The 20035-nt window shown below is 36.9% G+C and overlaps 1 protein-coding gene across 1 annotated transcript in view; it reads right to left on the bottom strand.

The window, feature by feature from the left end:
• The window catches only part of LOC150082472 (cyclin-dependent kinase 10-like), a 92048-nt gene extending 79545 nt beyond the window's left edge, over positions 1–12503 (bottom strand). The window contains exons 1-3 of the mRNA XM_090378637.1: positions 12359–12503; positions 9867–9939; positions 5042–5113 (exon numbers count right to left, since the gene is read on the bottom strand). Of these exons, the coding sequence (XP_090234763.1) occupies positions 5042–5113; positions 9867–9939; positions 12359–12499 (286 nt within the window). The 5' untranslated portion in view covers positions 12500–12503. The remainder of the gene's footprint in view (positions 1–5041; positions 5114–9866; positions 9940–12358) is intronic.
• Between the last annotated feature and the right edge of the window lie 7532 nt (positions 12504–20035).

Below are 20035 nucleotides of genomic sequence, written 5' to 3'. Positions count from 1 at the left end.
AATCAAAGGGTGACATGAGTTATTCCAAACCTGTTAGATTAATTCTGATCCAAGGGCAAAAATGAGGTGATTGGTTAACAAAGTAATGCAGGATCATCTAGAATGCAGTTATACTGCAGTCACAGCATGGTTCTGTTAAGGGACAATCTGGTCAGACCAATCTGATTGTATACTATGATTAGTAACAAAGGAACTGGATAAATAAAAAATAATTTTTTTACCATATACCTAGATTTCAGAAAAGCTTTTGTCACTATTCCACATAAAAGACTGTTCTACAAATTCAAGAAGTGTAGCATTACAGGCAAGTTACTGCTATGAATAAAGGAATGGTTCAGTGGGAGAGACCAGGGTTGTTATCAATGGGCACTGCTCTTCGTGGACTAATGTATTATCTGATTGTATACTATGATTAGTATACAATCAGATTCAGAGTTTCTTAGGGTTCAGTGTTGCGTGCACTGTTATATTCTGTGTTTATCAATGATAAACACAGTGTTTATCAATGAAAACATATCAGGTGTAATATCTAAGTCTACAGGTAACAGGTTGGCTTACTTTAGAGTATTCTATTGCAACAAGTTCTAGATAAATTAGGCAAAGGAGTGGCAATTTAAGTTTAACACTGATAAATGAAAAGTGCTTTTTCCCAGATTAACATGCCACTTGTGTAGTACTATACTCAGGTTAATGGAGAATGAAACAAACCTACAGGTAACTGTGGAGGAAGATATGAAGTTCTCTAATCAGTGCATACAGGCTGCTATTACAGCTTATGTGGTTTTTCAATGATACACAGGAATTTTTCCAGCAGAGATATGGAGGTGATTATCTTATTGTATAAGGCAGTGGTTAGGCCACATCTTGAGTACTGCATACAGGTCCAGAAGCCTCGTTTTAAGTTGACTGTTAATCTGCTGGAATGGGTGCAGAGAATAGGAATGAGCTTAGTGAGGGGAACACAAGGTTGCTTTTATCAAGAAAGCTTCAGTTTTGAAAATTACAGCATCTGATGACTAGGCTCCTGTGAGGAGATCTGACTGAGGTGAGATATATTTGGGGTGTTTAAGGCTTTGAATGAATTGAGTAAGTTCAATGCTGTTGGTATCCTGCTTCTTCAGACCACACACACACTCACACACACGGGGGGGGGGGGGGGGGGTATAATTTCAATTGAGGAAGAATGGTTGCAGAAACAGATGTGCAAATACAGTAAACCCCCGCTATTCGCGGTATCTGTATTCGCGGTTTCGCGTATTCGCGATCGCCGATTTAATATAAAATGAAACCTAAAAAATGTCGATTTTAAAGCGCCGTGAATATTTTCCGCCATAAAAAAAAACATGGGCGTGGCTAAAATGATCTTTCCTGGTCAAAACAGCGCTCAGTGGATGGGGACAGGGGTGACAAAATCACGAGCGTGAATGTTTCTCGCTAATCCTTGTTCAGTATGTGTTATGCGCTTGTTATGGAAGGTTTCGTCGTTTGCTTTTAATTTATATGCTTATAAATTGAATAAATTTATAAATTGATATGCTTACAAAAGTAATAAATCTACCATTTTGCAGTGTAAAACAGACTTTTTCGAGTGTGTTAACGGAAGAATGTGACTTTATTGTGGACAAGTTCTTTCTAACCCCTACAAAAATATGACTACGAATAGCAAGAGAAATGTGAAAATATCAAAGAAAGTGATGACATTAGCGAATAAAATTGAGTTATTAGATAAAATTTCTAATGGTGAAAGTGTCTCCTCAGTGGCAAAACATTATAAAAATCAATGAGTCAACGGTACGATCAATCAAGAAATAGGAAGAAAAAATCCGCCGTAGTGTCCATGAAAACGCGCCAATTGCTTCAAAAATTTGTTCTGTAACTCGTGATGTTAAATTAGAAAAAATGGAAAAGGCTTTAAATTTGTGGGTAGAAGACCGAACTCAAAATAAAATTCCATTAAGTTCACTCATCATTCGTGAAAAGGCAAAACTCCTTTATCAACACTTTAGCGGAACTGGTGATAGCACTGGCGGGATAGGTGTTTTAGCTAGCAAAGACGCTGGTTTGAAAGATTTGTTTGAAATTTCTAATAAATATTACATTTAATATTAAATTGTTTCTTATTTTCATTTCGATGCCATATGCTTGCATTTCACTATGTACTGTCTATGTACATAGTCATATTATGAAGGTACATATAATACCTACACAGACAAAATTTTAGACTAGTTTTTCTTATATATTTCATACTTTGGAACGGAACCCCTTTATTACTATGGGAGCCATAACTCAGTATTCGCGTTTTCGGTATTCGCGGCATTTCTCAGGAACGTAACCCCCGCGAATAGCGGGGGTTTACTGTATTTGCCTTCAGTATGTGGGTAATTGATCACTGGAACAAACTTTCATTTGGTGTTGTGGATGTGAGTAGTTTGAATAATTTCAAGAAAATTGTTCAAACCACCTAACTACTACTTTGGACAGGTGATATAGGGGAAATGGTTTTTGCTTGGCTGATGCTGTATAAGCTCACTTTCTTGAATCATTTGCCATTGCTAATACTAATTTTGCCTAGTGGATGTAGATTTGAGAATCGTAAGCATAGGTGAGAAGCACACTAAGAGGGATCATCTGAACAAATTTAGGAGTGGGGGATATCGTTTATTAATGGAATTGTGTATTTTTTGGCATTTTTCAAGGTTATTCTCATATGGCTAATTTCCTCTATTTCACTCTTCTTTGTTGCAGTATGAGGTCAGTGGCTGCCATCATCTTTGTTATTCACTACATTTTTATGAACTAATATAAACTAAATGCACCTTCTAACAAATCTGAATTGTCAATTCTAAATGGAGAGAATTTAGAGCCTTCTTGTCTTGTACATTAAGATAGTAATCACATATATTCATTCAGACTGATTCAATGACACCTTGGACCCTTTTTGTTGCTTCAAATCAACCAAAGCTGAAGGCTAATTACGACAAGGAGTTGAAAAGATTAATATCTTAGGATATATTCAGTGACTGGCTATAATTCATTATATGATGGATTGAGGGGACCCGTCCCCAACTTGGCTTAGGGAGCTTAAGGAAATGGGTGAAGTAACAAGAGAGAGATAATGTCGTACAAAGATTTCCATGGAAGCCCTCATTATTATGCCAAATGTTGTCACACTAGAAAGATAGTATACTCACATTATATGTCCTGCCAATGGAGGACAATCTTACTGAAAATGCAAAAAGAAGAACTAAAATACATCTATGATAACTGTTCCAGCAACAATTGTACTTTCTCAGTGCAAAGAGCATTTTGTCATCTCAGAGTAATTAAGTATGCCAAATTATGAACAGAGAATGGTGCATCCCAAGAATCATGATAAACATACTAGTTAAATAGATTATCACATTTTCAACCATAGACTTTTCAAAGATGGTATGCCAGATTTACAACTGTGTGCAAACATTAGCTCATGTTCACTGTAATCTGGAGTCATGCCCACAGTGAATTCCTGAAATTTGGGGGAAGGGATCCATGTGGATGAAAACAACAAATTTCAATTTGTAAAAATTGATGCACACAGAGTGAGTGAGAATTTCTGAAATACATTTAGACATCTTCACACTGAAATTAAATTAAAACATTCACATCTGTCTGTCTTTTCTACAACTACCTATGCATTTTAGGGATTGTTGCCACTGCGATGGTCGTGAGTGCAACCTTTGGTGCTCAAAGTTGCAAAGGTACAATAGGTTGCAAACCCTATGATATTGGTATCAAAAAGCTATATAATTAGTTATAAAACTTTTTGGATTTCAGTTTTACAATAACTAAAAACATTCTTTGTCAAATGATAGGTAAAGCAACTAATGCAGTAGCCTGCAAAATGCAAAAAATATATATAAAATACAAAATCAAATATAAAAATTTCCTGTAAAAATTACACAACTATATACTTGATATCTGTAAATAGTTAAAATTTTATCTCATTTACTTCATTTCATTATAACAACAGAGCCTCGAGTCCATCAGTAGACACTGTGCAAATTACCTCTTACAGCTAGCACTGCAACTACCTACAGTTTAAAGGTAAAAATAAATGTAATCGCTGTCACCAAAACAAATGTTTAGGAATATTGATCATATTTAGATACGTCGTCCACTCCTCTGTCAGTGCCATCTTCAGCTGGTAAACATTCTCTGGTGGGTGTGGACGTGCTGCTAGGCATTTCATATGTGTTCAATGGGATTTACATTGGTGGAATGAGCAGGCCAATCCATACGAACAATGGCCTCACTTTCCAAAAGTATATCAACAGCTGCATTGCGATGGGGTGTGGCAATATCATCCATAAACACGAACTCAGGGCCAATGGCAGCTCAGAACAGATGCACATGGGGAAGGATTATCTCAGTACAGTAGCGTGCACCAATTACAGTACCACCTTCCACTATCTGGAGTTGTGTATGTCCATCCAAGATAATGCCTCCCCAGATGAGAACACCTTGACTGCCATATCGATCCCTTTCGGTGATGTTTGCTGGGTGATGCCATGTGCCAACCTCTTGCCAGATCAGCTGACATCCAGAATCGCTGCTGAGACTGAATCTACTCTCATCAGTAAAGAGTACCTTAAGTAAAGATTTTGTGATTGTAACTTTTAGAAATAGTGTTGGTCCTTAAGTTTTGCACACCAGTGTATTAACAAAATTCTATTGTATTTCAAAATAAAGTTTGCTTATATAACAAACCAATTAAATCTTTTTTTTTTTTTGTCAGAGAGTTGAGACAGTGTATCATGGGAAATAAAATTCTCAGTTGTATTCAAAATAGTGTTAACATAATGCAAAAAAAATATTATCCTAATGGGAAGAAAATGTAGAAAGAAAGAAGGGAAAATTATTTTTTTTTCAGTGATCCATGAATGAGGGATCACTGAAAAAAAATCTGAATAATGTTTTACCACGAAAATCTGAATAATGTTGAATGATCCATGAAAATCTGAATAATGTTGAATGATCCATGAAAATCTGAATAATGTTTTACCATTTTTTCTATTTGCTACCCTGACTTTCTTCATAGCCACAGTCTCTTTGGTTCTGACATCCCTTCCTTTGTCTGAAATCATAATAATTTTATTATTATTATAATAATATATATTATAATGACAATTACTAATCATACAGCATATTGAAAAGTATTTTATTTATCTTAATTGTAAAGTATTATTCTGTTCAGCCAAAAACTTGAATATTTCCTGAAATAGAATTTTACAGGAATACATATATTTTAGAGAAACAGTAAAGTCATTACTATTTATGTAAAAATAAAATTATTTTTATTTCCTTTAGGAAATGAAAATATTGCACACATTGACATTCTTTTTTTTCTTTTTTTTTTATATAGAATATTGAAATTGTGATAAAACATTCACAGATAATACTTGACAGTTGATTGCACTTTTCTTTCTTTTAATTAAAAAAATAAACTCTATCGTAGGGAAGTAGACAGAAAAGTGTACACAATGGTGGGCAAACTTTTCTAGCTATTTCCCTACCATCTGTGTAATTTCTCCTCACTTCAAAATTAATGGAAGTTAAAATTAATGGTTATATTATAATAAAAAGCAAAGTTCAGTTTCTTCATCCCAATAATTTTTTTATGTGAGTAAGAATAAGACTAAAGCAATGGTAGCTTTATTATGAATAGTATACAAATAAATATATTTTATCTAATTAACAAAAGAAAAACATATCTCATGGTGTTTTAAATTAACAGCATTGACATGACCATGGAACTGACCCAGAATGGCAGCATTCAAATGCAGCCATTCCTGCTCTATTTCAAGCCACCTGTCCTGCTGGTATATGATCTTAAGCAGATATCAACTCTTAAGTCATCTCAACTGTCACACAAGTTGCTACCTGTGCTACAATCATTTGCCCAATTTTCAGCAACTTGGGTTCGTGCATTTATCAAGTCTGATATGCCCAATACTACTTTGTTTCCCAATTTAAAAAATAAAAATAAATTTGTGTGCCCATGTGCTGAATCTTTAATGCTGCCTAGGAGCATTACAGATAGAAAACCAGTTTTACCATGACTTTTGTAGTGTGACAAATATATTTCACACTGATACTCTGTTCAAACAGTTCTATAACTTTAAACACAATGTAGGCTAGATGATAAATATAATATGCCATTACAAACTAATGATAATACTATATGAACAGAGAGTTTTGATAAGGGGGAGAGAAGATAGATGGTTACAGGAGGAGTAGTAGTAAGATTTTTCCACAAAAATATAAACAAAATAAAAAAAATAAATAAAAATAAAAATAATAAAATAAACTTGACCAGAGCATGGTGAATAACAAGAGAGAAAATGCATAGAGGCGAAGAAAGGGAGAGGCTTCCTCAATGGGAAGGACTGCAGGTCTTTCCAGTGACTTTGTTGCCTGTTATAACTTATGCAATGCTGCAGTACAGTACAACCTCACCTAAAGTATAAACAAAATGGGGGTAGGGGTTCATAGAGCTAAAATACTGCATGCTACTCTACTGTGCCACTTGTTGGATAGTGTACACAGAGTACTAGTCCATATCAATCAAAACAGAATGTTAACATCAAAATATATATCTCAATGTCTCCATTTTGTCCATAGTATAAAAACTACAACCGCTGTTCCTGCCTCATGCTGGATATTCAACACTATAATTACACCCATTCCTAGAAGGTAATGTTATCTATCCTGTGATTCAGTCATTTGTTCCATGATATCCATATCATTTATTCCAAAAGCCTATTTTATTTGAATGACCTTTTATATCATGATCACCAAAATATTCTCTACACATATAGAAACAATAATAAAAAGCATATATTAACCCTCTGGTAGGTGCTATAGTGTATTTAAGGTATATTAACAAAAAAACTTATATTATTTCTCCAGTATGGTATGGTATTCACTTTCAACCTGCATCATTTTGTAACTGAAATAATATAGCTGTAAAAAATTCTTTAAGACCACATTTCTTCAAAAAGTGCTCTGTGCACCAACTCCATGTTAATTTTCCACAGAGCTTTGGTTACCTTGGATTTCACATGTTTCAGTACCCTGAGATTTGGCAGTAAGATAATCAGGAATTTTGTTTGGCTAACAACAATGCTGTTTTTAATTAAGAATAAAATTTTAAAGTGCTGTAGTTAAACTATTTCTTGAAACCAAAGACAAAATAATGCATATGTTTATCTTAAAATATGACTTTGGTGAATAAATGGAAGCAGGATGGATGTTGTAGAAATATTTATGGATTTTTTTTATTTATTAATTTTTTGTATCAAAAAGAGGGGTCAAAGAGCAAAGGTCAACTGATAAGGAGTTTCCTACAAAGTTGAGGCTATTAGAGATGCTACAGTACCATTTCATGAGCAGAAAAGTTTTTTTCTGCTCATGAAATGGTACTGTACTGAACAGAAACAGCTGAAATATTAAGATCAGAATTATAGATTTTCACAGAAGTTTTAATAAAACGAAACTGCCAGGATATTCTAGGAGGAGACTTCGGGCTATGGTGATGAAATACTTCCACAAGCAATAATTTTGGTTGGGCCATTTATCATCAGTTTTGGATTGGACATTTCCAGGCCTACAATATTTTTAGTGTCAATAGAGGTGAATATTCTAATTAGCATTTGCAGTATTACTTGGAATGATTTTATACTTTTTAATGTTGCAATACTTTTCATTGAACTATAAAACAAAACTAGACTTGATTGTGTTTGTAAGCCTGTGCCAATTTCATAAACATGCAAACACATTCACGTCACAGGGATAGATCTCTCAACACTATTCCCATTGTCACTGGTAATTCATACATTTTGTTATAACAGTTTCCATCCCAAAATATTTTGTATCAGCTTGCTTTTGTTATATATATATATTTGTTTCTGGATTGGCTATATCATTTGTAGTAATACTGGTTGACTGATTTATTCCAAATACAAAGTATTTTTATTATCTCTCTGTACATTAAAAAACTTTTCCTCCTAGTGATATTTATTCAAGCCAATGGGAGAAGAGGGCAGGGCAATTACATCGCTACAAATGTGCAGGTAAATAATTACACTGTTGTCTTCCATTGAAAGACAACCGCCTCCATAACATTTACCAACCTCGTGCATGTGCTTCACTCTGTAATACATGACCGTGTCATCATTTGATGTTCCATTGTAATGTCAGCTGATGAAGGGACCCGATATAGTTTGTATATTTGTAAATAGTTTAGTATTTTATAAATATTTGTATAGTTTTTAAATAGCTTAGTCCTGCTCTTTCGAATGCAACAATATTTCTCCTGCATCGTGGAACCCAAAGCAATAGGTTTTTTCCTAAGTGACCTAAGTAAAAGCATGTAAATAATTACACAGTGATATTTATTCCACTTTGAGAATGCCACGTGGTCAGCTGGGGTAGCCAATGAGAGAAGAGGGATGCAGGTCACGTGATACAAGTGGGTGGGCAATTACGTCACTACAAATGCACAGGTAAATAATTACATAAATCGTTTCCTGATCATAGTGGAATAGTTTTTGGGTAAGGCACCAGCTGTGGTTTCCCAAATCTGCGCCATCAGTACTCTTGTGATGAATACAGAACCACTGTAAAAGCCACAAAAAAGTGTTGTGTGTGTTGCATGTGTAATTTAGTGTAAGGAGTCAGCACAAACAACAGAAGTTGTTTGTGCTGACTCCTTAGCCACAGAGCCCCTAGTGCAGTGGTTTTCAACTGCACTAGGGGCTCTTTATTTTATTTTGCAGCACCCCTACTCAATTTTCTGCCTGTTTGATCCGATTCTCTCTCTCTGTGTATGTGTGTATATATATATATATAATATTAAAAAATATATATGTTATATGATATTTATTACAATAATATAATTATAAAAATTACATTTCATAATATAAATTATATATATAGTATATAATTTTATTCTTTATATAGAAGTACTAAGAAACCAAAGACAAAATAAATTTTCGTCAATTATAGATCACCACATAAAAAGATACTGTACACCTTTTTATAATGAAATAAACATATAAATTAAAAAATAATAATAAGTTTAAGCAACTTAAACCCAAATTACATGGCACCCCTGTATGTTGCTGCAGCACCCCGGTTGAAAACCACTGCCCTAGTGGGACTCCACGTTGCCCACCACCACCACTGGGAGGTGAGCCAGGCTGTTGGCTGATCTCCATCAGGGGTCGCCTGAGCTTCCTGACGGTTGTTGTTGTTGTTTGGTTTTTAGGAGCATTAGCAACTAAGGCCATATTGCTCCGGGGATGTGTGGTGGTCATTCTCTAACCTTTCCGCATCCTCCGTACTTGGTGGTCACGGGCTTGAACCCCGGTCTAATCAAGAAGCGTGTGCTATGCACTGTTGCTCCTGCCCATCTGACTACAGAGGCACCTTTCCTGATGGAGAACAAAAGAGAGAAAAAAAAAAAAAAAACATGAGTGAGGGAGATAGCTGAAGGATGGGAATAAAGAGGGGGAGGAAAAACGTCAGTGCGATTCGACATGTGTGTCTTTTTCATAGAAAAGATTTGACTTACTCCGTCATATCTCTACATTTTATGTAGAAAAGTGTGCACGGGGGTTGGCGAGCAAAGTGAGTAAGGAGTGAAGCCCCCTAGTTGTTATTAATATAAATTTATTTTTCTCTTAGGGAGATACCCCGGGAAAGCCATTGTCTAGAAGGGTATAAGTTACGTGCATAGGTGTGAAGCAGGCACCCATGAGTATGAGGTTACATGTCCACAGGGTGTTCACCCTTGTAAATGATCAGTCATAAGATTTTAAACTTACATACTACACCATATGCTCCTTCACCAATTTTCTTCAATTTTTCAAAATCTGTGATTAGGCGGCATTTTCCATACTGAAAAATAAAAAAATATTCAATGATCTGTTATAAAGAACCAGATTTTGTAATGAATTAGCACAAATTCATTACAAAAAGAAATTAAATCATTCAATTCTTTATCAATTCTATTAAATAGTAGAACAAAGCAAGAAGGATAAAAAAAATTACTTAAAATCAATCATAGCTTGTTATCAGAAGTCATCTCAATATGCAGATGAAATATTCCTATATGCGATCTGACTTTTGAATATGGACTGTAAACTCGACCTGTGGGGTAAATATTTTGAATCAACAGGCCTGTTATCTGTATCAAATTTTCAGGGAGAATACAAGTGGTGTGAGCATCTCGGATCCGATCAACACTATGAATCCAGGTAATATTAGAAATATGATGGTACAGGAACCATTAATGGTCAGTTTACTATTGTGCCTCTAAGTAGACAATGACAAATGACATTTCGGTAGTCAATGGTAAAAGTTTTAATTTCAAGGAAGAGGATTACTGTGGACTAAGAAGCTTCTTAGATTCAATCAATTGGGACAAAATATATATAATGAGAGAGAATACAGTTGAAACATGGGGTGCTTTCAAGACTCATCAAAACCACAACTGCACTGCCTATTAAGGATGTACCACACAACGAGGAAGCAAAGGTGGATGGAAAGAAATTCAGTGAACTTGATAAAACACAAAAAGGCAGCATCGAACAATTACAGTGATAAGCAAATCAGATTCATATAAAAATTATAATTTAATTTGTAACAAGACAACAGAGCAGGGTAAAAAAGCAAAGTCTTACTCAGACTGAGATTTTTTGAATAAATTTAAAAAGGAATTGGACAACTTATTACAGGGGATGAAGAGGAAAGTTTTTTTTTGTTTTGGCTCATACTGTATAAACTTGCTTATAATAGCATTAATTGCAATCTACAGATTTTCAAGTGAGTAAGTCTTAAAAAAAAAAAAAAGTGAGAGAGAGAGAATTCGTAACCGTTTAAAAAACAGGCTTTGGCATGTATTTTTCAAGTAAATGTGTTTCTTCATTTTTCAAGTAAAAACAAATGACAATTTGTAAATATGTACTAACACATACAAGGTATAATTTAAATTTTGAGTGGAGACTTGACACGCTTAACATCTTGCATTCAATGGGAAATTCTTGCATATCATACAACTCAACTCAGTACAAGCTTTGTACATGCAATTAACACTTCAACTTTAAGAAACTTTCCCAAAAGAAAAAAAAATAGATTCATAGAGTCGCTTGCAGCTGACTTATCAAAAACAAATGTCATTCCTAAGTGAAGAGCCATGAATTCATTTTCTTCCAAATGGTGACTCAAAGTGAGCTAATGACTTAGCTCACTTTGAAAGAAAAAAAAACATAAAATAAGAACCTAGATAAAAAAAAAGGAAAGTTCCTATTTATAAGCATGGCCATCATGGCTGAAAAAACCTAACTTCATTATAACTCTCTAACTGCTGTTATAACAGTTAAATAGATATACTGGAGCAGCAATAACAACTAAAAGATGGTAACTTTCATGTATACTGGTTCAATCTTGATGTAACAAGTACATTACCCCAGAACAAGGTTCAAGTGGGAGTGGTGGTGGTGGTGGGGGGGGGATAATGAGAACCATTTGGTTTGAGCCTGAAGCTCAAAGGGTGCCTAAGTAGTATTTCAATCTGTTTTTCCATTATAATTACTGAATTTGCATAGAAACTACCTATTATGTTTTTATGCAACTTCATTTGTTTTATTAAGACTAGGGGCTGGAAGTGGCCAAGCCTCTCTAAATCTCTGAGTAAGCCTGTCCAGAACTGTTATCAATAATACCAAGGAAACTCAAGCCATAAAATAATTGACAGTATGCCATAAAAAACTTGCCCTGGGTTGAAATTTTAAATAATAATGTACTCACTAACACTCTTCTAGACAGCATTCATAGTTATTTAATCACTGATTCCTAAATTACATGAAATCCATATAATAACATTGAGGATTTTTTTAAAGGAAACTTTATAAAGCTATCACCTAGAAATTATTATTATTAATAATAATAATAATCAGGCTTCCTTGTACCATATGTGCAAGGAAGCCTGAGGCTTATGCTGCACCAGCCAAAAAAAAAATATTCTGAATTACCCTGAGACTGAGAGTCAGCAGTAAAAGGGAATCACCAAGAAAAAGAAGAATGATGATATCCAGCTCAGGACCCTGGGTGTGCCAAGCCCATGCTCACCAGATGTGAGCCCCTGGGGGTATGCAGGTTTCTCGAATATTCATGCCCATATCAGGATTCAAAACATATCGACAGCGATTGTTATTATTTTTATATACTACACGACCTTTATTCGAAATTCTATGAGCCATATATTTTATAGTCGAGTTATATTCAGGATTTTTTAGCTTCTACATATTATACGCACCTTCTCTTCCGTTGGCACTTGAAATGGCTCTCTGTGGAGTAATGAAAACAAATATAGTTCGCTATCACTTAGCAGAGATGTAGAAGAAGTTTTATGACAATGTTTTCCATCAATGGCCTGGGAAATGTTAAAAGAGGCCATTTGAGAAAGGTCATTCTTTGATATATATTTCCTGTAGATATTTTAATGATACTAATTTAAATAAATCGAGTTTCCATGATTTTCGATAAAGTAAAATTGTTAAGTAACATATTTTTTAATAATAAATGGTGATAAAAGGAAAAACAGCTTGCTTAATTATGTGGCGTGTTCTGATTAATTGCAACCACAAAAATTAATAGAAAACGAAACCCAAATCACCAAACAACCATCACTAACCAAGGAAGTCACTGTACACTTCCCCAAAACAAAGATTAACAAACCACGTTTTCTTAGTAGCGCCATCTGTGATCGAAAAAATATCAAAATTACTCTCTTTTTACCTGTATTCATTACGGATACAGTATTTATTATTATTATTATTATTGCTGCACTTATATTATTTCTCCCTGATTTGGAGTTCCATCTCGTAACGGGTATTGCTACCGAGTACACAGGGTGGTTGTTGTTATGTCTGATGTTACTGTTGGTCAAGGAACTCTCTGACAATCCTACAGGTGTTCAGGATTGCGACTTTCTGGAGTTCCTTGGGAGACCTATTGCTGATAGGCTATTATGCAGGGCCTTTGGCACCATACCTGTGGTTGACACGATGATCGGGATGGTCGTTACTTGTTGCATATGCCACATCTCTTTGATACTGTTGCACATGGAGGACTGCTGCACAAATTGGAGAGTGTGGCATTGGAGGCAAATTGTTGCTATGGATAAAGGGGTGGTTGAGGGGGAGAAGACAGAGAGTGGTAATCAATGGACACTGCTCATCGTAGACTAATGTTATTAGAGGAGTCCCTCAGGGTTCAGTGTTGGGTCCATTATTGTTTTCTGTATTTATAAATGATATTGATGATGGTATATCAAGCTTAATGTCCAAGTTTGCAGACGATACAAAGGTTGGCAGGGCTGTCAAGGACACTACTGACACTATGCTGCTGAAACAGGATCTGGAAAGGTTGAGCAGATGGGCTGAGAGGTGGCAAATGAAGTATAACATTGACAAATGTAAAGTACTACATATGGGAAACAGCAATCCCAGAGCAACGTATTAACTCTATGGTACTACACTGACAGTGGTAGAGAATGAAAAGGACCTGGGGGTAATTGTGCAGGCAGATATGAAGTTCTCTGTGCAGTGCAGACGGGCTGCAAGAGTAGCTCATGGTGTCTTGTCAATGATATACAGGATTTTTTCTAGCAGGGATAAGGAGGTGATTGTTCCCTTGTATAAGACAATGGTCAGGCCACACCTTGAGTACTGTATACAGGTCTGGAGGCCTCATTTCAAGAAGGATATAGAGATGCTGGAACGAGTACAGAGAAGGGAAACAAGATTAGTGAATGGAACAAAGGGGTACTCTTAAGAAAAAAGGCCTAAGTTTTGCAAATTACAGTGTCTGGAAACTAGGCACCAGCGAGGTGATCTGATAGAGGTGTATAAAGCCTTGAATGGTTTGAGCCTGCTCAATGCTGATGGGATTCTTCCTCATGCTCAGAATAATCACCTGAGAGGGAATAAATTCAAATTGAGGAAAGACAGATGTAGGATAGACGTGCGGAAATTTGCCTTTAGACAGCGGGTGGTTGGTTGGTGGAATAGACTTCCATCCCTTGTCGTGGAAGTTGATAGCCTAAATAAATTTAAGGCTCAGCTGGACAGGTATTTCGAACGAACGGAGGGGTGAAATGGGATTTTTTTTTTTTTTTGGCTGATGCTGCATAAACTTGCTTTCTTGCATCATATGCCTCTACTAATGCTAATTTCCTGTCGTAGGTTCGTGTACTTCCTGATTTTTTCCCCATGGGTTTTCTGCAGGTTGCCAGTGTTGAGTACCGCTATGTTAATCAGATAGGTAGCCTTTTCCTTCTTGTCCACAAGGGTTATGTCCGGTCTGTTGGTAGGGATTGTCCTGTCCATTATTATGGCGGTGTCCCAGCAGCTTGTGGGGTCTCTAGTACTGCCTGGGGTTCGTACATGTAGTACTGTACACTTTCTTTGATCAACTGGTATTTCCTTGCTAGCTTCTGATGTATTATCCTGGCTACCTGGTCGTGTCTATGAGTGTACTCAATCTGGGTGATCACCTTGCATCCTGCGGTGATGTGTTGGATCGTTTCTGAGGCCAGGTGGCATCGTCGACATGTGTCATCTAAAACTCCGGGCTCCTTGGCGATGTATTTTCTATTGTTCCTGGTGTTGATTACCTGGTCTTGGATGGCGAGCATGAATCCTTCAGTCTCGAGGAAGAGCGTCCCGCTCGTTAGCCATGCATTGGAAGCAATTTTATCTATGTGACCCTGATTGAGATCATAGCAGTGTATGCAATGAAGTGTCTTCTCTGCCCATCTTTTTAGCCTCGTTTGGTACCTCCTGGTTGGGGGGATATTCCTCGCTTAGGTTGAGTGGGGTATATCGCTTGTCTATCTTCCTTATGGCCTTGTGGAGTGCTGCTGTGTGTTTCTGTAAGTAATCCTTCAGGTTAACTATCGCTGTCTTCTGTTGCTCAATGAGGTCTATCAGGTCCCTTCCTCCGTCTTCTCGGGCAATTGTCTGTCTCTCCACGGAAGCTCTCGGGTTGTGTTGGTGGCTCTTGGTCATCGTTGTCCTTGTCTTTCTCATGATATCCTCCAGTTCGGTGTTAGTCTAATCTATGACCCGGAAGAAGTATGTTAGCACTAGGACTGCATAGGCGTTTATGGCTTTAACTGTGTTCCCTCCATTCAGCTTTGCTTTTAGCATCCTTCTGTGTCTCTAATGGTATTTTTTTGTCAGGCAGGCCCTAATCATCCCCAATCATTTGTAGGCCTCTCCCTCTGCCATGGCTTTGATGTCTATACCACTCTGCAGCTGGTAGTTTCGGTTGACATTATTACTATTATTATTATTAGCCATATAAAGTTTATATTGAGTATTTGTAAAAAATTTAGATTTTATTTCGTTGATTCTCACAGTTGCTTTGTTAGGCTTTAATTGACCAGCATACGTTTTTCATTAAAAGTAAATGCTCCACATTAAATTTCACTTTTTTCTTCGTACATATAGTTACAGTCCCAAACTTGGTGCAAAGCTTGGGGATCCAGCTTCTAGAAACTGCATGTAAGAGATACGAAGTCGGTTAAATTTGGGAAATGTTGCGTAATTGTGGCCTAATAATGATCCGTTGAAAAATGAATAAAGAAGTTTACTAGACGATTAAATTTGAGTATATCGGATCAGCGACGCAATTTTTATTCGACAGAAAAACTAAAAACACATCTGCCTCAGAAGTTAAAAGCGAAAATTCAAAATTTTACATTTTTTCGAAATTCTCGAAAACAAAAGGATTAGGCCTTCAATTTCGCAATTTACGCCATTTTAACCGGCCTTGCATCTATTTCTGTTTCCGAGATCCTCATGTTTAGCCTCGAATTTGAGGACCTATATATAAAATTTCGCTTGACTTGAGGTTTCTTTTCCTCTAGATAAAATGGAAAAACGAAAACAAAGTTTAACGTTGCAATTTGTGGCAAAAAACATTCAAAAGCATCTGAGCATCAAAATTCTGTTGAAGTCCAGGATATGAAGTAAGCGAATGCAGAGGAAATTGAAGTTCAAATCAATGAACAGTGTGACACTGGTTACTTAAAGACAAAAAAAAATGTTTATCGTGGATTTAATCAAGACTTTGTGTAGTGTTTGGGTTCACGATTCTAACTATAAATTTCCAGGATCTACCGATCAAAAAGGAAACTTTAATAGACATTTTCAATTTTCTTGGTTGAGAAAATGCGACTGGTTAGTCTATTCAAAAATAGAAAATGCTGCATATTGTAAATATTGTGTTGTTTTCTAGTACAAATGTACGTCATAATCAGACTCAACAGGTTTGAAATTTAATAAGTACATTGCGTTTTACAGAGATTTTAAACGGTTTCGTTAGCTTCTTATTTTGAATTTAACTAACGATTTTTGGAAGTTACGACTCCAAGTGTTGACACCAATATTGTTGAACTAGCCGCCATATTGTAGTCGATAAGAAATGGCGTAACATATATATATTTCTCTCGAACTGATAACGTAAAGTAAAAAGAAAAATTAGACAGCGTAATATGAAGGGTTCAATTAGGAATCTCTTAGCTTGTTATAGCATTATCAATTAATCAAAAATATTATTAATCTTATAAAATTTCATTGTTAATTAAATTCAATTTAAACGGAAATGATGACCCAGCCTAGAGCTACAAAGCAAAGATCACAGACTAGCGAGTGTACTGTGACTCGGGGAAGAAACAAAGGGCACGATTCTCTACTGAATCACAGTCTCAAAAAATGTGCAAAAGGTTTAGTATTAGCATTAGTAGAGGCATTTGATGCAAGAAAGCAAGCTCATGCAGCATCAGCCAAAAAAATAATAAAAATAAAAATAAAAATGAAAAAATAAATAATAAATAAATAAATAAAAAATAATCACTTCCACTTCACCCCTCTGTTCGTTCGAAATACCTGTCCAGCTGAGCCTGAAACTTATTTAGGCTATCAACCTCCACGACAAAGGATGGAAGTCTATTCCACCAACCAACCACCCGCTGGCTAAAGACAAATTTCCTCACGTCTATCCTACATCTGTCTATTCTCAATTTGAATTTATGCCCTCTCAGGTGATTATTCTGAGCGAGAGGAAGAATCCCATCAGCATTGAGCATGCTCAAACCATTCAAGGCTTTATACACCTCTATCAGATCAACTCGCTGGTGCCAATTTCTCCTCCTGCTTGGAGGAGAAATTGTTGAAGATAAACACAAGAAAGGCACCTGGGGTGGATGGGATCTATCCAGTTATATTAAAGGAGGCAGCAAAGGAGGTAAGCAAACCCTTAGCCATAATTATGAGAGCTTCCTTGGACTCAGGGGAGGTACCCATTGACTGGAGATGTGCAAATGTGACCCCAATTCACAAAGGGGGATCAAAGGCTGACACAAGTAATTATAGACCTGTGAGTTTAACTTCTGTTCCCGGAAAATTAATGGAGGCACTGGTGAAAGAAGCACTGCAGGATCATCTAGACAAGACTTCAGTTATAGCTAGGACACAGCATGGTTTTGTTAAGGGGAAGTCTTGCCTGACCAATTTGATTGGATACTATGATGCAGTCACAAAAGAACTGGATGCAGGGAATAACTTTGATATTATATACTTGGATCTTAGAAAGGCTTTTGATACTGTTGCACATGGAAGACTGCTGCACAAATTGGAGCAGTGTGGCATTGGAGGCAAGTTGCTGCTATGGATAAAGGGGTGGTTGAGGGGGAGAAGACAGAGAGTGGTAATCAATGGACACTGCTCATCGTGGACTAATGTTATTAGTGGAGTCCCTCAGGGTTCAGTATTGGGGCCTTTATTGTTTTCTGTATTTATAAATGATATTGATGATGGTATATCAGGCTTAATGTCCAAGTTTGCAGACGATACAAAGGTTGGCAGGGTTGTCAAGGACACTACTGACACTATGCTGCTGCAACAGGATTTGGAAAGGTTGAGCAGATGGGCTTCGAGGTGGCAAATGAAATTTAACATTGACAAATGTAAAGTACTACATATGGGAAACAGCAACCCCAGAGCAACGTATCAACTCTGTGGTACTACACTGACAGTGGTAGAGAATGAAAGGGACCTGGGGGTGGTGGTGCAGGCAGATATGAAGTTCTCTGAGCAGTGCAGACGAGCTGCAAGAGTAGCTCATGGTGTATTGTCAATGATATATAGAAATTTTTCTAGCAGGGATAAGGAGGTGATTATTCCCTTGTATAAGGCAATGGTCAGGCCACACCTAGAGTACTGTATACAGGCCTGGAGGCCTCATTTCAGGAAGGATGTAGAGCTGCTGGAACGAGTACAGAGAAGGGCAACTAGATTGGTGAATGGGACAAAGGGGTTCTCTTACGAAGAAAGGCTTAAGTTTTGTAAATTACAGTGTCTGGAAACTAGGCACCAGCGGGGTGATCTGATAGAGGTGTACAAAGCCTTGAATGGTTTGAGCATGCTCAATGCTGATGGGATTCTTCCTCTAGCTCAGAAAAATCACCTGAGAGGGCATAAATTCAAATTGAGGAAAGACAGATGTAGGATAGATGTGCGGAAATTTGCCTTTAGCCAGCGGGTGGTTGGTGGGTGGAACAGACTTCCATCCCTTGTCGTGGAAGTTGATAGCCTAAATAAGTTTAAGGCTCAGCTGGACAGGTATTTCGAACGAACAGAGGGGTGAAGTGGAAGTGGTTATTTTTATTTATTTATGTTACTTTTTTTTTTTTTTTTTTTTTTCGGCTGATGCTGCATAAGCTTGCTTTCTTGCATCAAATGCCTCTACTAATGCTAATGCTAATGCTAATGCCTAGTCCCAAGACACTGTAATTTGCAAAACTTAAGCCTTTCTTCGTAAGAACACCCCTTTGTTCCATTCACTAATCTTGTTGCCCTTCTCTGTACTCGTTCCAGCATCTCTACATCCTTCTTGAAATGAGGCCTCCAGACCTCATTTCAAGAAGTACTCCATACAGTACTCTAGGTGTGGCCTGACCATTGCCTTATACAAGGGAATAATCACCTCCTTATCCCTGCTAGAAAAATTCCTATATATCATACCGACAATACATCATAAGCTACTCTTCAGCTCGTCTGCACTGCTCAAAAAACTTCATATCTGCCTGCACAACCACCCCCAGGTCCCTTTCAATCTCTACCACTGTCAGTGTAGTACCACAGAGTTGATACGTTGCTCTGGGTTTGGTGTTTCCCATATGTAGTACTTTACATTTGTCAATGTTAAACTTCATTTGCCACCTCTCAGACCATCTGCTTAACCTTTCCAGATCCTGTTGCAGTAGCATAGTGTCAGTAGTGTCCTTGACAACACTGCCAACCTTCGTATCGTCTGCAAACTTGGACATTAAGCTTGATATACCATTATCAATATCATTTATAAATACAGAAAACAATAATGGACCCAATACTGAATCCTGAGGAACTCCACTAATAACATTAGTCCACGATGAGCAGTGTCCATTGATTACCACACTCTGTCTTCTCCCCCTCAACCACCCCTTTATCCATAGCAGCAATTTGCCTCCAATGCCACACTGCTCCAATTTGTGCAGCAGTCTTCCATGTGCAACAGTATCAAAAGCCTTTCTAACATCCAGGTATATAATATCAAAGTTATTCCCTGCATCCAGTTCTTTTGTGACTGCATCATAGTATCCAATCAAATTGGTCAGGCAAGACTTCCCCTTAACAAAACCATGCTGTGTCCGAGCTATAACTGAAGTCTTGTCTAAATGATCCTGCAGTGCTTCTTTAACTAGTGCCTCCATTAATTTTCCTGGAACAGAGGTTAAGCTCACAGGTTAACTTGTGTCAGCCTTTGATCCTCCTTTGTGAATTGGGGTCACATTTGCACATCTCCAGTCCATGGATACTTCCCCTGAGTCCAAAGAAGCTCTCATAATTATGGCTAAGGGTTTGCTTACTTCCTTTGCTGCCTCCTT

This window comes from Mastigoproctus giganteus, chromosome 7 (assembly GCF_048544385.1).
Source record: "Mastigoproctus giganteus isolate SK-2022 chromosome 7, ASM4854438v1, whole genome shotgun sequence".
Classification (NCBI taxonomy): Eukaryota; Metazoa; Arthropoda; class Arachnida; order Uropygi; family Thelyphonidae; genus Mastigoproctus; species Mastigoproctus giganteus.
The sequence above is the reverse complement of the archived record's forward strand: the minus strand, read 5'-3'. Positions and strand labels throughout refer to the sequence as shown.